Consider the following 17,542-nt stretch of genomic DNA (forward strand, 5'->3'; position numbering starts at 1 on the left):
GCCTGCCTTTTTTCTGTTTCACAGAAATTCTTACAAATCTTGCTCTTAAACTTTCTAGTCTGCTCCTTTTAACTTGTGAGTACTCTGCTAGTGAAATTTTGCTGCTCCCTTCCCTGTTGTTTCTTTTGAGAAACAAAACACATAATGAGAGAGAGTCACTGGAATAAAAATGCAAAAAAATGGGACTACTGAAAAAAGGCTTCAACTCCCCTCTTTCAGAAAGGTCAGAAAAGTTTGCTTTGAAAGGTTAACCTGATATGCCCTGATCTTTTTTTATTACTATTGCACAACCCATACTTGACTGCTTAAATTGTAAAATGCACTGTTACTATGCAAAAGTAATTTTATGTGTACTAGCTAATCAGAATTCAGGACTTATCATGCTGTCTTATAACAAATGTCAAGTGTTTTTAGTAATAGTCTGTAACCATACTTCAGTTCTTAGGCTCTGTAGCTCCTGTCACACTAAATTACATCATGAAAGCATCTGTGTTGGTGTGAACCAGTACTTTATAATTAATTTACCATTGTTCAATCAGTTGGATTGCTACTTAACTGGCTGACTATTTCTACCCATAAGAAGTTCTTGTTCTCAGAAGTACAGTGCCTATGCGATAACGTACTGTTCCCCTCCATTGCATGTCAGGATCTCACCATGCGTATCAGCCACGTTTACTTTTTCCACTTTTCTAATGATAGCATGAAACCCACTCCCACTATTCTTTTTGAAAATCAATCCTTAAAATGAAAGCTAGGCTGTTAATATCTCTTGCCTACCATTAAATTATCTTATGTTTTATAAATTGTTTATCAGATGAACTTAATTGTATTACAGTCATATTACTGGGGCACCAGCTCACAAAGCAGTGTAATTTCCCTGTGATTGAGGGGGCACCTTTGAAGATCAGGTTAACTTTTAGTAAAAAGTGTAGATCTGGGAACTTCATGTTAGGCAGTCTTTTTAAAAACAACTTTGTCTTTGGAGATCAGTGAGTAGACTGTAGGCCTAGCAAGATAGTAATTGGACCGAATCTCGTTTGCTGAAGAGTTGCTTAACAGTTCTCAGTAAAGGGAAGAAAAGAGTAAGGAAAGGATGGAAGAAATAAAGGAAATTGGGATGTGTGCAAGAAGCTTGTTTGGGCTGAAATAGTCATGCTAACCCTAACAAATATTAAAGAAACCCAAGTCTCTTGAGGCGTAATGAAGTAACCATGATAAATTATTGAAGTGGATGCTTGGCAGTACAGGCTCCCTATTAAGGACAGCAGCCCCATCAAACTGCTTTTGTAAAGCAAGATAGATGGTGCTGAGGACCTGATGTCCCCAGTCTGTGCGTTTCTGAATTCCCTTCAGTGTGGTTCCTTTCTGGCCCACCAGACTGAGTGCCTCTTAATTGCTGGAGAACCTTGGGTGCACTCTGAGCTTGCCAGTGTAGTTTCATCCAAAAAGAATGCAGTTTGTGTACTCTCAGCCTACTTTGAGATATACACGAAAGCACAGTTAGGATGTAAAAAGCCCTGTTAGTGAGGATGATCTTTAAAGTACTTTAAAGCACTAGTGTAGGCACGCCTGTACAAACTTAAGAGGGCAACAATCCCAAAGTTTTAAAACCATGGAGTTGAAACCATGTAAAAGAGCAACAGAACTTGACAAGAGGTCTCCGGATGCCAAGGTTCCATAGGAATAATTCCAGTGAAATATCTTGTAAAAATATAAGTTTGTAGTATGATCCAGTCAGAAACAGGAAAGTTTATTCCACTAATAAAGGATATAACCATTAGACAAGGATTAAGTGGTAACACTTACAATTTAGAGGAAATGGCATAATAAGAGTTGTGAAAAATAGGCAGCCATGAGTAAAAAGAGTTATTATCGGCTGTCAGGCACTGTTGTTGTTCCTGGTATCATTTGTGTTTGATGATCACATAGGTTTAAAGGTGTTACTAGGGAAAAACTTTGCGATCCTTTTTTTGAGTTAAAATCTCACTCTGCAAGTAAATTTCTGTGTGTTTTAATCTTATCCACTACCATTTATTAGCATAAGCTGAAGAGGGGAAAAAAGCATCTAAAAATTTATGTAACGAGTAACAAATGGTTTCAATGAACCAGAACGTGTATGTTGTTTTCAGTGATAACAATCTTCCAAGAATTTTTAAATCATTTATTGTAATATCAGTGGATTACATGGAAGCAACTTGGCCCCAATTTAACATCTTTGTCTTTGACACTTGATTCTGTTGGCCAGTAGTTACGTTCTTGCTTTAGACGAGTAAGGATGGACGAAGGGTTTCTTCTCAGGGGTAGAATGTTTCTGCTGGGAAAAGTGATGCTTTTCTCTTGTAATACTTTTTTTCTTTCCTCCCCCCTCTTTTGTTAGGGGATCTTTTATGTTCTTAAGGTAGTTTTCAAAAGGAAAGCGTTACACTGTTGAGGTACCTAGAATGCATTCATAATTGTCTGGTTTTAAGTTCTCTGCTGAGGTTTAAGTTAAGAGCAAGTTAATGCTCTAAAAAAATTTTGGCAGCACTTTCAAAGCAGGCTGAATTGATCTATTAACTCATCTGATCTAGTGGTTATAAAGTATTGCTGTATATTGCAATTAAAGTTTGACCCCTACTATTTCTTTAATTGGTACCATTATAAAATAAGAACCATAAATTTTAGCTTAGAAAACAATTACAGAATAGCCACTTCGGTGCTGATTTATCAATATTAGCATATGTACAGACCTTTCATGTTGTAGCATTACAGTTTCTGGAAACTGAAAGATGCATATCCAAAATAAACTAGTTTAGGTTGTAGGAATATTTGAGTACTCCATTTCCTTTTCACCGATTTCGTAACTGTTAAACTACTACTTAGTTCTCTGTCTGCTATGTCAGGCAATGCTTCAAAAAAGGATTAAACAATAAACCCTTTTGTGGGTAATGAGTGCTGTGCTTTCCTTGAGGTGTCTGTTCTGTCATCATGTCAGGTGATGCATTTTAATAAATAAGTCCTTGATTTATGCAGGATACAAAATATCTATGTGCTTTCTTCAAGACTGTAGCCATGTCTGAGTTGTTAAGTGAATGTCAGTTGATCTGCCGTTGACATCACACTAAACAGGAGCACTTCAGTCAGTTCCTAATATAAAGAAAAGTTTACAGCTTTATTCAAGGGATTGATTTAATGAAGAGATAATGTGAACATTTCTTTTCAGCAGCAGTTCAGCACACCCTGAACAAAATTTGGAAAAACTGCTGTACATCTAATATTTATGAGCTACAGTAAATGTATCCTATAAAACGCTATCTTCTGTTGTAGGGAAACCCCTTTAGTCTTATTACTCATATTTTACTGGACTAAAGCTGTACATTGCATACAGAAAATATTTCTAAAGAACAAGATCAGATAAAAAGACTAAGTGTCAGGCTTGTATCGCCATTAGCCACACATTTCCCTGTGGTGGTGTTTACTTTGCTGAAAAAGCTTTTCTTCTCTGACTTCAGTAACAATGAATGCTTGAGTGAGGAAACATGGATTATTCAGAATTTTTGTTCTTCGGTATTAAGAGAAATCCTCTTTCCCCTACTAAAGGTTCTGTTGTGTTGGGCTTAAAATTTGCAAAAAAAAAAAAACAAAAAAACAAAAAAAAAACACATGAGGGAGGTCAGTTGTGCTGTTACTTATCCAGCTAACTAGGCATAGTCAGATTAATTGTCACTTGAATTCTTACAAACTTGGGCTTTAATATTTCTTTCTTACCCTTTTTCTGTACACTATACATTCTGTTTACTGTTATGTGAAAGTTGTATGCCAAGTATTAGACTCTGTTTTTCTGTTTGTTCTGTAATAAGATTCACATATTTTCTACCTTTTTAGAATAACTTATGGATATAATTTGCATACATAAGAAAAGGTCTCTTCTTTCTTTTTTTTTCCTTTTTTTTTTTTAATTTCTTTCTGGAAGCTTAAATGGAGAGAAAAAAATAAGTTGTTCCATGAAACCAGATGGGATTCTGCAACACTTGCAGCCAAAAGCTTTTATGATCCTGTTTGGCTCAAATAGATAAGAATGCTGCTTGTTGGAGACTGGTGTACTTAGTCATTTTTACATACAGAATATTTTGCAGTGTATTTCTCTAGACATAAAAGACCATTCTTCCTTTTGGAATACACTAATACATGTGCTCGGTATGAATGTGGTAAGGTTTTACTTTTTAAAATAGATATTCTATTTTTCAAACATTTTGAATAATGTTTTGTAAAGGGCTCAGATCATTGGGTTAAAAATTATCCATCAGGAGATACGAAGGGGTGGAATTGATGTGTCTCTGACAGTGTTTTGCAGTCAGTGATTCTAGGAAGCCTTGGGGTCCAGGGGCCAGTTTTAAGAAATCTTTGAAAGGTAACTAAAAAAGGCAGGTCTGCTCTCCAGCGCCCTAAGTTTACTGTACATAGGCTTGCACTACAATTCAAAACTGCTTAGTAATCTACAAATTGAAAAATGTACTTTTATATACATGCATAGAAATAGGGTAAGCCTTTAGAATATTAGCAGTTTGATTTGATATTTGAAAGCATGTAGATTTGTACAGAAAGGTGTATATTCTTTTTTTTAAGCTACAAATCTGATAGTCGAAAGATATTCTAGATGGAAAAGTGTTAAATGAATTACAGTGTACAAGTTGCTGTATTTCATGGATACGTAATACGGATTTCATGGATTTCCTTTATTTGCATGCAACACAGCTCTGTTTTAAAAGCACTTGCATTCTTCTGGACACTGAATTATTTGTGCTGCTTTTTACCATACATACAATGTATGTTGTAAGTTGGATGAGATTAGCTTACTGAAGCACTGTGTTTAACCATCATTTTTCTAGTAAGGATGGTGAATAGGCAGGTTGGCTTAGCAAGGAAGCATAACCCAGAATAGGATGGTTTTACAGAAACCTCTTTACATGAAATGCAGATTTTCTTGAGCTCCAGTTACGGCAGGATGTTTTGCAATGATTAGCATTGGTAAGACCACAAGTGAGTTTCATCTTTGTATTCACACAAGCATAATTGATATGAGGTGCTATGAAAATGTCTTGAAAACCTTCCAGACAAGCTGTGCTAATCAGCTGAAAGCTATCAATTCTGTTGGAATTAACAGAATAGGACTTTAGTCCTCATCCAGAGTAGTTAGGTCCATACAAACCACCATGTATGAGGCTTCTGAATGCTTTCTGCTCCATGCCCAGGTGCAGTGAAAGTCTCTTTTAAAAGAGACTCTGTAGGTGTGTGGGCCACTCTTTATTTTGTTCTTTACAATTGGTTTTCCACTTTAGCATTTCTGCTGCTGGTTAAGTGTCACAAATTATCATGTGGAAAGCAAATAGAAGAGGCCTTCTGAAAAGTTGATTTAAAGATTTTAGTTACTACACTGAACTTTCGCCATAGGTGGCACAGTGCATAAATCTTATCCAAAATAATAAATAACACAGTTACAGTTCTCAGTAATTGCAGTTAACACCATGACTCATTTCCAGCTGTCTTCTCCAGACACGAAGGCATTTAACAATAGCAGCTGACCATGTGGCTCTCTTTTAATAAAAACCATTTTCAGTAAATCAAATGGGGGGACTGTCTGTTCACAGTTAAAGGATGAGGATTGCTGGAAGCTGCGCAGTGCATGCTTTACAGCAGAAGGTTGTAGCTAAATAGAAAATATATCCTAGAAATCCTTGCTGACATGCTTCGTCTCTGTAATAACGTGTTCAAAACCTAAATCTTCAATTCTGCTTTTCACCTTCATTTTAGAATAAGCATAGATTAGAGATCTTAAAGTCATCAATATTTGTTTCAACATCTGGACAACTAACATTATTGAAAATGACTAGGAAATATTACATGTGATGACTCCATTATGTGTATTTATTAATTCATGGTTTCATGCCACCTATTAGAAACCTTGCCATAATATATACTAGAAAGGAAAAAGATAGGTAAGGGACCATCCATCATTAAAATACAATTGCTATTTGTCCCACATCTATTTGTAGACATGTTCTGTAAGAGCCTGGAAAATGGGATTGCCTATTAGCAAGAAAAAGTAGCCAAGACAGACAAAATGTTGTTATAGATAAGTGCATTAGACATGTATGAAATAGAAAACTGAACTATGTTTTTGTTTAGCAGTGTTGTGCCTCAAAACATAAGACCATTTCTTATTGTAGCCATCCAACAATGCAAACAGTCTGAGAAAGTTTTTTACATTTAATAGTGCTAAAAAATGTGCTTGCAGGGAAAACACTTAGTTTGGTGGTTTTAAGACTGCATTTCTCCCCTAGTTATGACTTTAATGTATCAGAAAAGTTCTAAAATTGGGTGTGAGAGGAGGGCTCTTCATAAACCAGTACAATGGAAACTTGCTTTTCTTTTTTGGTATCCAAACAAAACAAAAGATTTGACTCAAGATTTTAAAGACCCATAAAAGGGAGGAAATTCAGAAAGCACAATTAAAATTTCACCATCTGTTCTAAAGCAGCAAGGAAAAGGGGGAGGTTTCCCTTGCGCACCACCATTATAATCTGAATCGCAGTAGAAAATCAGTAGATATGGAGTAGACACAGCACCTTTGCCTCTCTTATTTTAAGATACTGATTCAGGTGGACCTCTGGGCAGGATGAACTACGAAAAATAATAGAGAGCCTTGGCTTGTCATTTTCCTCTTTTGTGCCATTGTTGCCCTCTGCAACTGTGTTTTAATGGTTTCTCGCTGCCTTGGGTGATGCAATGTTACCTCGCACAGGCCACATGTGAGTACTCTAATCTGAGGCTGAAAGGAACCTGTTTCCCCCATCTGTTTTGGGTTGCATGTGTTGGTGCTGCTGTAAATGCTGACAGCTGTGTTAATATGCAAGGCCACCTGCCACATGGCAGATACTGCATCTTTGAGTAAAAGCCTAACTTTTCTCCCTTTGTGGAAGGTGTCGATGGCTAAAACTGGGTGCCTGTTGGCAACTCTGCTGGCACTTCCCATTTCATTGTTTTAAATGCGTCAAAATTATTTGCTCTTAAGTCATGTGGTACTCTGTTACTCCAGGGTATGCAGAAAGAAAGAGATTATCTAACCTGGGCCACGTTCATCTTTATATTGATACAGTTTTACTACTTTGATTAGAATTTACTTGTGTGCCTCCAGTTGAACTGCAGTTTGGTGCATTTCTGTATTTTTTGCTTTTAGATGCAGTGAGGAAAGGCAATTTGAGCACAAAATGTTACTGTCTGGGATTAGCATTTCTGATTAGGCTGGCTCTTTGTTCTTGGACAAGCACAGCCCTGGTAACGCTTCAGGCTGCACTGTGGTGCCCCTCTGGGCGCCTCACTGGTAGAGTGTGGACAGATTTTGGATGCGGCTAGGTGTTTTGACTGCCTCTGTCTCTGTGTGCAAACCACTCACCCTATCACACTTAACTACATCCTGAGGTGGTTATGAGGATTAATTAAGTCTTAAATCCTTTGAAGATACCGGATGCTTTATAAATGCTAATTATTACATTCAGGTTTGCTACAGCTTAGGGATTAGACCTTACTTAAGCAACAGGTAGGGAAGCTGTGAGATATGCGTGGCAAAGAAGAATTAAAAGTAATAGACAGTCACTGAGATCCTAAGCCTCCCTGCAGCCTGTTTGTGCAGTCCCATTTAATTGCTTTTAATAAATTGCCACTCTTGTAATTTGGTTTTGGAGCCTTAATTACTTTTACTTTAAGTGTCAGAGGGAGTGTCTCCTCTGTAATGTTCCATAGGCGCTGCTGCTACGCTTGGTGTAGATTGCCATTTCCTTGAGAACAGGCAACTATGTGTAGGTGCTCTCAAAATGTGATTTCTTTTTTCTCTATACTGTTCTGGAATGAAACATTTCCTATTTTTGTGGTAGGTTTGGGGCATCTGTATCACTGAGAGAATTGTTCGCTGCTTGTCTGGAGACTGAAAACTAGGCAAGACCTTGTTGTGTAGTAAGTGCTGGTCCCCTGAATAAGGTTTGTGACTGGTAATTATGTGAAAGCTACTTCTTGTAACCTGTGAAACAACCAGCTAGTCCCAACTCAAACTGATTAGTAAAGATTTAAGTACATGTTAACTATCCACTTGTGCTTCTGTCTTGAAAATCTGCATGAAAGCTATATGAGACCTGGACAATACGAGGCAGAGCTGTCTGTGCACTTCTGAAAGATTTTGCTCACAGCTGAGGCAGTGGAAAGTAGACAAGTAGTTTGTTTCCAGGCTGTTTCATTGTTGCTGCTTTGCAGGTGGGCCTAGAGTACCAGCTTTATATCCACCCCAAGTTGCTGCCACGGCAGGCTGATACTGTGGCACAGTGGTGAAGAATACGGGCAAAGAGGCCTTGGGTATAGAGGGAGTGAATCAAGGTGAATGGAAAAGGATCTTACAGAAGAAAAGTGAGTACTGGCACAGGTTGTCCAGGGAGACTGTGGAGTCTCCATCCTTAGAGATACTCAAAAGACATGGTCCTGGGCAACCTGCGCCAGGAGGCCCTGCTCGAGCAGGAGACCTGGCAAGGGCACTTACAGCCTCAGCCACTCTGATTCTGTGAGATGGCAGGATGCAAAAAGGAAATGATAAAAAGGTGTGAGGTGTAGGCAGTCAGAAAGAACAGCAGAGACGCTCATCAAGATGAGAAAGTGTGGTTCTGTATTTAAAATCCTAACATCAAAGTTACTTTGTTTTACCAGTAATTCACACTCCGTGAATCACTACGGTTTTGCACATCACTTCTGTCTATAAAACGAGGATAATATGTGTCACTGGGCTGTTGCAATGGCAAGGTCATCTCTCTGGGTAGGGATAGTTTGATGTTAACTCAACAGTGGCCACAGTCCTCAGAGGGAGAGAAATGAAGGTTTCAGTATTTAAAAAAAAACAAAACCAAACAAACAGATAGAACCTAACAAACCACCTAGGAAGAAATCTTTTCAAAAGGCAGAACCCCTTTCCTCAAAGTCATTTGTCACCAGCCAGGATGGCCTGAACTGATCCCAAAGTGCTGGGGGGAGGCGAGTGGTGGAACAGCCACGCTGCGGCTGCTGTGTACCCTTATTTGATGCAAGTGTTGTACTGTGCTGCTGTAACAGGGTTATGGCAGGTAAGTTACATGGCAGCCACACGGCACCCGGGCCAGGACAGCGTGCAGCTAGTTACTGACCTTGCCTTGACAAACAGGTGTAGCACAAGTTAAAAAAAAAAAAAAACGTGGGCTAGCGTTGGCGTTTGCAGTCAGTCAGGAGGAGTGTAAATTCTCACCGTTAATTTTCTGTTCTGATCTTTTCTCTTTGTTCACACTAATCGTGCCACGTTCACTTAAAAAAAAAAAAAAAAACCAACCCAAAAAACAACACAAAACCCAGCCACACACCCCTCTCGGGCGGAGGCGGCACTTCCCTCGCTGCTGGCCTCGCTTTCCTTCTCCCGTGCTCTCTCTGGGGCAGAAGCCGCCTCTCCGGCCGTTTGCAGACGAGGGAGCCGGGCCTTCACCCGCCTGCCGAAAGGGAGGGCGCTGGAGCACCTTCTCCTGCCCCAGCCTCCCCCCGGGGCACCGGCAACGCAAGCCGCCCCCCCCCCCCCCCCGCCCCGGCCGCGGCTTTCGTCCTTCCCGCTCCTCGCAGCCGGACCGCCCTCCACCGCGGCTGCCCCGCCGGCGGGAAAGGGCGGGCGGAGGCGGAGCGGCGGCTCCACCCCAGGGGCGGGCGGTGGCCGCCCTCGCAGGGGCAGGGAGGGAGGTGTTTGCCGCCGTCGCCTCCCGCCGCCACGGGGACTCGGTGCCGGGCGGTTGGTGGCGGAGCTTCCCGTCCCGTCAGCGTCCAGTCCCTGGACGGCGGCGGCGATGTCCGGCGGGGGCAGCCGGCGGCGGGCCGGCCCCTCCTGGCACAGCACCTTCACCCGCTTCTTCGCCAGGAGCACCTCCGGCGAGGGTGCAGCGACGCTGGGGCGGCCGGCGGGCCCCAACAGGTACGTGGAGACGGGACCGCACCGGACCGGTGGGGTCGGGCGCCCGCTGCCGTCCTCTGCCCTGGCCCGGGAAGCCCCGCCGGGGCGGGAGGACGCGGGACCCGGGACCGTTCCAGCAGCCCCGGCAAATGTTGCGACACCAGTGGGCGAGGGAGGGAGAAGAAGCGGGTGTGTTCGCTGACGGGGGGGGCGCTGCCCGGACGTCCCGGGGCCACGGCCCCGGTGGCGGGTGAGGTGGTGCCGCAAGGCCCCTGAGCCTGGCTCGGGCTGGGGCCGGCTCCTTCTGTGGGGGGCAGCCCCCGCGGCGGGAGAGCGGCGGCCCCAGAGCGGGCGGCAGTCACCACACGGGGTTTGACACGGGGGGCGGGGGGGGGGTGTTGGCCTGGCTGCTGACACGGCCTGAGCTCGTGGCTTTGGTGGTTGGGGGTGATTTAACGTGACTGCGAGGGGGGTCCGCTGCGGGCTTGGCGTTGGAGCGCTGGGACGTTAAGGGGCGACGGGGTGGGGGGTAGTTGGCACCGGCGCCCCAGGAGCCCGCTCTCCCCGGCCCTGCGAAGTGCAGAGGAGCTGAGTCGGATGGTGGGAGTGGAACGGTGCGCAACACGCACTTGCTGTACATAGCCCGTTCTGGGGCTGCTTCTTTGCCCTGCTTCAGGTGGTGTGGGTGTCGGCGGTGGGGCTGTCTCACCCGCTTGTTCCGCAGGTCGAAGCCCCTTCCTTGGAAACTGAAAGCAAGGCAGAGAGAGCGCAGAGGTCTGTGACGGATTGGGGGGTTTTGTTTGGGGTTTTTTTTTTTTTTCTTTTCAGTTTTCATACTTAGAGTTTTCTGTTGGACTAGCATAAATCAGATGGTAATGCAATATAAATATTACTGATGTGTTTAAGTCTCAATGCAAAATTTGTGGTTTATGGAAACCTAGTTATTAATAATCATTTTTTAGTGCAGGGAGAATTTACAAGATGAAAAGGTTTGGAAACTTTTTTGTGTATTTGTTCCTCTTCCTTTTTTTTTTTTTTTTTTTTTTTTTTTTTTTTTTTGGTGGCTGATTTCTATGTGTTCATAGGAAAGATGTACAGATAAAGTTTCCTTCTGTTTCTCATGCAGCCTTATTACTCGCCCTAGTTAGTTAGGATATTTTGTGGTGAAAAAGCTGCCAGCTGACTAGGCCTTATTTCCTCAGGTGTAGTATTTTTTTTTTAATTTTTTTTTTTTTTTTTACTTTTAACATGTTGGTTTTAATCTTTGAGTCGTTCTTGATACTGTGTAGGTTTGTGTTTAAACCGGCAGACAAGTAAGCATAGTTTAGTCGTATAGATAGCGGGCATCGTGGCAGTTCTTTTAGTGAAAAACTTTAGAATCTTGCTCTGCATATTCTCAGCAATCACAAAACATAGCAGAGCATATTGCTGTCTTACGCTGGCCATCTTAAGTGGTCTCATAAATGCACCATGAAGACTTTTTATCTCTGGGGATTTTGTTTTACTGTAATTGTTTGACACACAAATGCATCACCAAGGATCCACTGGCCTTCCACAAGCATGAAATATTGTGTTTTGTTTCCTGAAAAAAAAAAAAATCAGGAGCGATGCTGCTGATTCAAGGGCATCTTCACAGCTGCGGGAGAAGTGTGGCTGTTACACCTGGCAGGGGTGGTTAAGATATGGGAGAAGGAAAAGGCTTGGATCTGGCTGAGGACCTGTAGAGGCAACAGGAGAGGTTTCATCGGACTTCTCCTTGCCAGCTCCCTACAGCTGTGGTTTGGAATAAACGAAAAAGCATAGCGGTCGCCTTGGTAAGGAGGAGGGTGATGCTAGTTCAGTGGTTTGCGCACTAAATAGCCTATCTGTAGGTAGCACTCCTGGTAGACCTGCTCCACTTAACTTGGGGCTGGAGTCTATTATCTTTATCTAAATCACAGTTTCATTTCCTGCAGCCAAGAGCCTTTCCTTTATTAGGAAGCTGAGGTAGTCCGTGCAGATAGGAAAAGGCTCGGGCCTCTTGGCCTTGTTCTTGAACTCCTTGCACAGGTAGCTGGAGGGTGGTAGCTGTGATTCCCCTCTGGAGTGGAAGCAAGCAAAAACCCTCCTGCTCTGAGGAGTCCAATTTGGTATGTTAAGGAGCTTTTCTTGTTGCGCTGGGTTGCAGCGTGGCACTGTTAGTCAGGAATGCTGACGTTCTTGTATTTGGTTTCCATTGGCAGCCTTCTGCACAGATTAGCGTAATTGCATACATTAAACAGCGCTGGGTTGGGATGAGTGCCGCAGGTTTGCTCGTGATGTTTATTTAGTGAGCTTGGCGGTGTAGAAAAATGGATCACTGAACAAAGCATGCATGTGGGGAGGGGGGAACCAGGGCTGCTTCGTGTGTTTGTTGTTAAGGTGTGGAGTGTGAGGAGAGTTGGGGAATACATCTTCTGTGAAGTGTTGAGAGACGTGTATAAACCAAGATGGTTAACTTCCCATTCGTGTTATCACTATGATATATATTGGAACCGGATCAAGTTTGAAAAATATAGAAAGAAACTTCTGTATGGAGATATTTTACCTAGCATCGGGTTTCAAAAAAGCAGAGCACCTAAGTAAAGGGAGCAGGAGAGGGAGCAGTGTGTTATACAGGGCCAAATACACCCCCGCTGTACCTGCCTTGACCTATGGAGAAGTGCATCATGCTTAATGCCTGTGAAGAACACAACAGTTTATTGAACTTTAAAAATGTGCGGAAATGAGGACTGTGTATGTCCAGAAGTCATTCTCCATCTGCTCCTGCAAGTTAGGCAAAAGCAGCTGGATGGAAGCCCCCAACCCCACAGCTGCCCCTCAGTGCTGCGGGGTATGGAGCTTTCACTTGCTCTTGCTCCAGGCACCGTGTTCAGACTCAGCTTTAGAAAAACAAAACCCAAACCTACTGTGGCCCTAGTTTAAAATAGGAGGAAGAGGAGGGGGAAATTACACTGTTTGTTAATCAGTGTCTTAGACTCTTCTGAGAACCTCATTTGATGAAGAGCTTATGTTAATAACTTGCCCTTACAGCAATTTGTAGCTCTGATGAACATGAGAATTGCTGGAGGCTTGCTTGCTTGTGGAAAAAAATAACCGTGCAGATTGGTTGCAAGTTTTTGTGGCAGCAAAATGCACAGCACACGCATTAGGGACTTACTTGACTTTTACATAAAGTGTAGACAAATGTGAGGTGTCTCCCACCGAGTGCTTGCCTGCATAAGTGTGTCCTTCGGAGTTAGGACTGGTTTGAACGAGGACTTCAGTGCTTTTCATTCCCTTTCTGTATCATTAACTTCCATCAAAGGCAGTCATTATGCTCTACTCAACTATTTGCTGTTTTCAGTAATATAAATTGATGATTTGTTACTGTACTGTTTGTCTTGGAGCAGTCTAAATCCCCAGGATGAAAAAATCCCATTGAATTTTCACTGTTCTAAGGGGAGTCCGTTTGTTTTTGGTTTTGTTTTGTTTTTTTTAATTGATATTTCTTTTGTCCATCTGGATGACGATACAGCTTTTTTAGTGTAAGTCAGTCCACTGCGGATTCTTTCAGAAATATGCAGCTTCCGTGGCTGAGCGATTGTTGTGTTGCAAATAAATGTGACCTTTCAGGTCTGCCAAGGAGGTGTGGCAGTTTGCGCTGATCACTTCAACCCAGAGCTACGGCCAAAATCTCCTTTAAACTATGGATGTATTTTATTAGTTATTTTGTATATTGTTCAGCAGGTTCATTTCAGGTGTATCTTTTTCTCTCCAAGTGCTGTTGGTTGGTTGGTCAAATAACTACCAGTGCAAGTGGGCCTTTGCTGGGTTTGTCCAGATATTTCTTCTGCATCACTGAAGTGTACCAGAGACATCAAACAGGGAAGAGCAACCTTTTATTTGGTTTTAGAGGGCTTTTCTTTTTCTTTTTTTTTTTCAGACTGAGATTATTGTTCCGTTCATCCATTAATTTCTAAGTAAGAGCTTTCAGAGATGGAAGAACTTTGTTAATTCTGCCTGAGGAGAGATTAGAGAGTCTCTTTCTTCCTCTGGGACTGCCAGTCATTGTTTCTGTTTACAAAGAAAATGTATTTTTATAGTTGTAAAAACTGCACATTTGGGGACTGCTGCAAATTGATTGAAAGAGGAGTAATACATTTTGAACTTATTTTTTCTAAAGTTATACCTCCTGGCTGGTTTTGATTCAGATACCATTAGCATCTTTGAAGAAATCCATTGTTTGCTGGAAAAATCAACCTCTGCTTTCTAATAAAGAATATTTTTCTTTCAAAAGGCTGACCAGGGTTTTTGTTGTTGTTGTTAATAACTCATTTGTGAGTGTACATCCGGGATGACAGTTTGTGGAACCAGCAAGGGGAATACTCCAACCATATAGAATAATTCAAATTAGACATACCTAAGCAAGATGCGTGATGAAAATTTTCTATTCATTTGTTAATTTGGGGTTTTTTGTTTCTTTTTTTTTCTTCCTAGATTTTTCTATTGTGACTTTTATTGCAGGATAATTCAAATTAGTAGCAAAGGCCCTGATTGAGCAGGGTACCAAAGTGGTTGGCTCTAATTAAATAGGTAAATAGTTCTGTGGGACTACTTGTTTGATTAGAATTAGGTCCATACCTACATGTTTCATGGGGCTGAGACCAGAAGGAGCAAGCCCAGCAGTTGGCCGTCTACGTGTGAGACATTTCCTAAAGGAAATGTTACTAAAAGATTAATTATAATAGTAGCTTTCCTTGGAAGAAACAAAGCAACATTTTTTTTTCCACTATTTTAAATGTTAACAGCATTGTCTCCTCTCCAATTGTTGGCATAAGTGCTAGAGTTAATATGAAAATATTGCCAAAACAGCTACGAGTCTTTGGTTTTTAAGTAACAGTTTTGCAAGGATGAAAACACCTCAGTCTTCCTCTCTGGTGAACAGAAGGCTCACGGGTGGGGAAAAAAGCAAAATTCACAAACACATTACTGGGGGGTTTGTATTTCTGATTATTGAAACTTCTTAAAAGAATGGAAACCCAACTACTGCTTTTATTTTCTGAGGGGTTCTTGAATTTAATACAGGTCAGTTAGTGTGTATTTTATACTTTAAGACAGTAGCCTAAGTTGCTTAGGCTTTCCAGGGGCTATTAATATTCTATATTTTCTGCTATTTTAAATTTCTAAAATAATTTTTATAGATTCTAACTGACTTTACAGTATCACTGTTGAAGGCTTTTAAGATCAGAAACGTGGGTTTCCTTAGTCGTGTCACTTTCTCATGTCCATTTTGAAACGTGAAATACAGTCTCCAATTGTGTTAGGCATGTCATGAAATCACATTAACATTACTTTGAAATGGAGTCTTGGTTTTCTTTATATTGCAGTGTTTCTTAAATTGCTAAAATATTTTACTGAAGGTAGTATATCTGCGTAAGCAGTTTGGGGCGTAAGTGTGGATCTGCCCTTCACCTATGGACAGTGTTGTGTAGGGAAAAATGCAGGAGGAAGTATTTCTTGTGAGCACATGAAGAGCAAATGCAGAAAGAATTACAATGACAATAGACTTTTTTTTTCTTCCCTCCAGTCATCAGTTAAATGCTACAGATTTAGACATGAAATTTATTTTAGTTGAATGGAAAATGCATGCTTTCAACACAAAAGAGGGAACCTTGGTAATGACTGGAACGTATCTGTAGGATACTTCCTGATGTCTATTTAGTGGATAAAAAAATGGGAGAACTGGAGAAGTGGTTTCTTGTGTTGAACTTGTAGCCTTGTACACCTGTTCCAAGAATTTTCTGCTCCGGCCTGAGAGCAGAATTTTGCTGGTGACACCAATCTCTCTTGCTTGTTTTTTCCGGGGTGCTTTTTCTTAATGACATCTTTTAAAAATTCTGTTGTGCTGTGTTTATCAGGACAGCAGTTGCTGCTGCTTTTAAGCTTTCCTGGATTATTTTTTTAATATCTCCTATTGTCATCCCATTTGTAAATACCATCGCTGATCAGTACTTACTGAAAACATGCCATTTGAAACCATGTGCCATTCTATTATCTATTAATTCAATAATTTAAACCTGAATAAACTTAAATAGTTTATAAATCTGTTTCTGATATTATACTAAGTTTATGTGCTAGTGGCCAATAACTTATTTATTCCATAAGAATGTTTGAAACTTTATCTAATCGATCAGACTGGCAAATACAGAGCAGAATCTACATTAATGTTGGTTACTATGCTTGACAGATGCCAGAAGAAAAACCTTGATGTAATCTGGTATAATCCTACTGCCCAATATTGAAGTAGGCTCTACTCAGAAACATTTGTATTTCTTTTCTCTAGGCTGTGTACAGCTGTTCAATTTCCTCACATGTAAAACAGATTAAGTTATTCAGCAAGGGTGATCATGGGCCATCATACTTATTCACTTTATTCTAACCTTTAAACTTCAAGGTTCAATGTAAAGATGTGGTTTGGGGTCTTGCATTTTTCGTGCAAATTTTCCTTGTAAAATGTGATGTATCTGTGATTTTATAACATCTTTATTTTCCATTGCATTTTTAGTTGCATTTTGAAAGAGGATTTAAAAAATCTCTTAATTTTATACTAACACACTCCATGTAGCACACACAACCTATGTGACACAGCTGCTAATGCAGAACATGAAGCTGACCTAGCTTTGCTGCACAAGCAAAGAGCAGTATGTAAACAAGCGGCATAAATAGGTCTGAGAGGAAAAATTGTTTTAACTGAAACAATCTAAATTACTTAATGCTATAATTAAACCAGTTTCGAAGTGGGATAGTTTAATTGAATATAATACTTTTTGTGCTATTCCAGAACTTAAATTAATCAGCTGACTGTAACATTTCTTTTGCTGAAGTTCCTGCCGCCTCCTCCTCCTGGCTCCATTTACTCCTTCCTTACCTTTCTCTATTTTCTGTTCCTTTTCCTCCACTTCCCTTCTTATTTTTTTTAAATGAAATAGCAGCTTTCCTTTCCTTTGACCCTCTAATTTCAGACTCACTAACTTGTTTTTACAGTTTCCACTTATCTTAATGTCTTACTTCTCCTTCCCTATGTGTGTGGCCTAAGCTTAGGCACAGAAGTAAGCGTCAGAAACTTCACATTCAAATTTCTGTGCAAGCACTCCCTTTCTCTTTAGGACAAGCCCCAACAGCCTTGCCAGAGACTAGGGGCAGACTTTGTCAACTGCTACTACCATTTGGTTTCCCAGGAACAGTGTTAGCCTCAGGAATCTTGTTGAGAAGTTGGCCAAATTTTTTCATTTTGAAGCTTTTCAAAAAGGGCAGTATTCTATTTGAGGGGGAAGGGTAACAGAGGAAAGAGTTCTTCATTCGCTACTATTTTCTGTTAGAATGCTAGCATGTTTGTTTTCTGTTAAAATGCTAATGTATTTTAACTGTCATTTGATGCAGAAGGCAGTTTTTAGGAATCTTCATTCATTTCCTCACAATTTGTTGCCACTGAGCTTTACAGTAACGTTTTCCTTTCAGTTAATTTAACAAATGTTTAGGGTGCCCTTGCTTGAGTCATTCAAT

The 17,542-nt window shown here is 41.1% G+C and overlaps 1 protein-coding gene across 2 annotated transcripts in view; it reads left to right on the forward strand.

The window, feature by feature from the left end:
* The first annotated feature begins 9,792 nt into the window (after positions 1–9,792).
* The window catches only part of CRYBG3 (crystallin beta-gamma domain containing 3), a 95,986-nt gene continuing 88,236 nt past the window's right edge, over positions 9,793–17,542 (forward strand). The window contains exon 1 of one of the 2 annotated variants that reach the window (XR_015260659.1): positions 9,793–10,000. Coding sequence is in view for 1 of the 2 variants with exons in the window: in XM_086763150.1 (XP_086619276.1) it covers positions 9,876–10,000 (125 nt within the window). In the remaining variant the exon portion in view is untranslated. The remainder of the gene's footprint in view (positions 10,001–17,542) is intronic. The other variant, XM_086763150.1, reaches the window with a different exon arrangement.

This window comes from Chlamydotis macqueenii, chromosome 1 (genome assembly GCF_036417535.1).
Source record: "Chlamydotis macqueenii isolate bChlMac1 chromosome 1, bChlMac1.mat, whole genome shotgun sequence".
Classification (NCBI taxonomy): Eukaryota; Metazoa; Chordata; class Aves; order Otidiformes; family Otididae; genus Chlamydotis; species Chlamydotis macqueenii.